A 2,500-nucleotide genomic window follows, 5' to 3' on the forward strand; every position below is an offset into this window, starting at 1 on the left:
ATACGGTATGTCAGTTTAGTTTTTTGATCAGGTCAGTTCAATTCAATTCAAATTCTCTCCAATTAAGTCGTGTACATCCAAGGATTCCACAAACCTCCATCTCTCAAGACACTAAAAGAACATTTCAAACTGCTAATGTGCTCAAAGCATCTGCTTGAGCTTGTTCTAGTATCCTGGTGTACAAAAATAAATTAATGCATGCATTAACACACACACACCACACACACACACACACACACACACACACACACACACACACACACACACACACACACACACACACACACACACACGTCACTCACCTCCAGCTTGGCAAACTTGTCCGACTTATAGCAAGCATTCTCTGCATTGATCAGTTTCGTCAGCAAAAACTCCCGAAACTCTGGGCCCTGAGTGGTGAAAAAATCAACCTTGTCACCATCCTGTCCCGTCTTGTCCCCTCTTGTCCCTTCCTGAACCTATACTAATCTTACACACATGAGCAACACTAAGACAACTTGACACAGCCTTCGTCTCTTTCTCTCACCTTCTTAAACACGGCTGGGCTTGGCAGGGGCGGGCCAAACATGGGCACGTCTTCTCGGGCCGTGACGGACACCTGCGACATCAACAGGAGACAACGGTCAGCTCGTCCGCCTTTTGACAGATGTGCGGCGTAACCAACGGCAGCAGCCTAAACGCTACCTTGTAGGTGGTGTGGTCGGTGCACGGGTGTTCCGCCTGCACCAGCACGTAGGCGTGGAGGAAGTTGGAGGCGATCATGTCCGGCACGAACGGCGTAGGTTCGTCCTGGAAGACCACGGCCACGATGTCATTTCCGATGTGTCTCTTCCTCTGCAGCTAGAGGACACAGCAGGGTGTTCACCAGTAGCATCATACCAACTCAGAAGCATCTACAAAATTAGGCCTCTGTTTCTTTCAAACGTTGCCCAATCGCAAGATAACCTGTTAACACCCAGACGAACAATGCCAACGTTCAAGCTGAGAAGTTTTTTAAGTTGTTTGCACAGTCCGTGATTCTACAATGAATAAGCAAGGGAAACATTGTTGGTAAAAGCGCAATGCCCAACGCTAGCTCGTTCAAATCCATTCAAGTGCACCGTAGAAATCGTTATGAAGTTGTGCTCGTGAGGTCACTTTACAAGCACCGCAAGCAGCTGTAGCGTGTGTAAGCAGACCCAGAGAGTCGGGCTTGCACCCAGACGGGGGCGTGGCGTCTACCTGCTGGACGTCTCCGTCTGTGAAGGGGAGCTTGGTGGAGACGTGGAACATGATCTCACGGTGGCGGAACACAGTGTAGACGGACTGTGAGCCAGTTTGCCCGTGAGACACATCCAGGCCCCCCCGGAACCTGAGAAGCACGACATTATAGAGAATCACTCACAGGGGAGTTTCAGAAACAGAGATCGCACGTGGCTGGCACTAGGAACTGGAATATTTGGTTTCAAAAGGCTTAACCTCCCAGGATTTGGACGTACTTATGATCATTTTTAATTTCTCAGTTTTCGTTGTATCAAGCAGCTTGTAATTACTTTCTGCTATTTTTACCTAATAGCCATGAAAACTAAGCAACAATCTTCTAGCAGGACATTGTGAGAAAGAAAACATGATATGTCTATGTTTTTAAATTCTATGTTGCTGGATACTTGGAGGTTAAGAGATACCTCATTAAGGGTTAGGGGTTAGGGGTTAGGGTTATAAGGGATACAAATGTGTTGGTTTTATAGTGAGAATCACCCTTTAAAGTCTTGCAGCTCTATGTCGTCTCCCAACATGCTGAGGAACTCTGCAAAAGCTGGCGTTTCATCATTATTCCCGAACAGCTCTTCTTCTGATGTCTAGGACAGAGAACACATCTTACTTCATCTGGAAATGCTTTCAAATACGGTTTGGCTTCTCCTTGTTGTCAATTTCCCACATACAAACTAACCGGGTGAACAGCCAGCGCCCCACTGTGGTCACCAATGATACTCACCTGCCCAAACTTCTGATATATGACCCCAAACTTGAACGTGTTGTTGACTTCATGCTCATCAAAGCCAACGATTAGTTGAGAGGCCTTGGGAGAGAGAAAGGTGTGACAGAGAGAAAACGAGTGAGAAAGACGACCAGCAGGAGGAACATATGTGTGTCAGGACCCTTTCATAATTCTGGAAGGACTTAGTTCCTGCCATGGCTCACAGCCTAAATGGGTCCTATGCTGATCGAAGCGAAGCTGAGACCTTCGTGTAGAAGGAGCCCGCCGGCAGACGCCAAGCAGATGGACCATCCAGCCTCCCGCAGTGTACAGACATTAGCTCAGACGACCCGGGCAAACAGAACATCCTGGCCGGCTATTATGGCGAAGAGACAGCAACGTACGTGTGTGTGTGTGTGTGGGTGTGCATGTGTTGCAAGACAGTGTGTGAGAGTAGAAGAGAGTGTGTGAGAGTAACAGACTCACTCTAGGGTAGAGGACAGGGTTGAACTTCAGACCCGTGACATCATCACAAAGCAGCTA

At 47.9% G+C, this 2,500-nt stretch overlaps 1 protein-coding gene across 11 annotated transcripts in view; it reads right to left on the reverse strand.

Moving 5' to 3' along the window:
- The window catches only part of rap1gap2a (RAP1 GTPase activating protein 2a), a 50,268-nt gene that overhangs the window by 7,442 nt on the left and 40,326 nt on the right, over positions 1 to 2,500 (reverse strand). For all 11 annotated transcript variants that reach the window (XR_013121727.1, XR_013121728.1, XM_076977310.1 and 8 more), the window contains 7 exons: positions 2,444 to 2,497; positions 1,976 to 2,059; positions 1,738 to 1,838; positions 1,222 to 1,351; positions 685 to 840; positions 527 to 598; positions 303 to 389 (listed from right to left, as the gene is read on the reverse strand). Coding sequence is in view for 9 of the 11 variants with exons in the window: in XM_076977310.1 (XP_076833425.1) it covers positions 303 to 389; positions 527 to 598; positions 685 to 840; positions 1,222 to 1,351; positions 1,738 to 1,838; positions 1,976 to 2,059; positions 2,444 to 2,497 (684 nt within the window). In the remaining 2 variants the exon portion in view is untranslated. The remainder of the gene's footprint in view (positions 1 to 302; positions 390 to 526; positions 599 to 684; positions 841 to 1,221; positions 1,352 to 1,737; positions 1,839 to 1,975; positions 2,060 to 2,443; positions 2,498 to 2,500) is intronic.

The sequence above is a fragment of the Brachyhypopomus gauderio genome, chromosome 16, assembly GCF_052324685.1.
Source record: "Brachyhypopomus gauderio isolate BG-103 chromosome 16, BGAUD_0.2, whole genome shotgun sequence".
Lineage (NCBI taxonomy): Eukaryota > Metazoa > Chordata > Actinopteri > Gymnotiformes > Hypopomidae > Brachyhypopomus > Brachyhypopomus gauderio.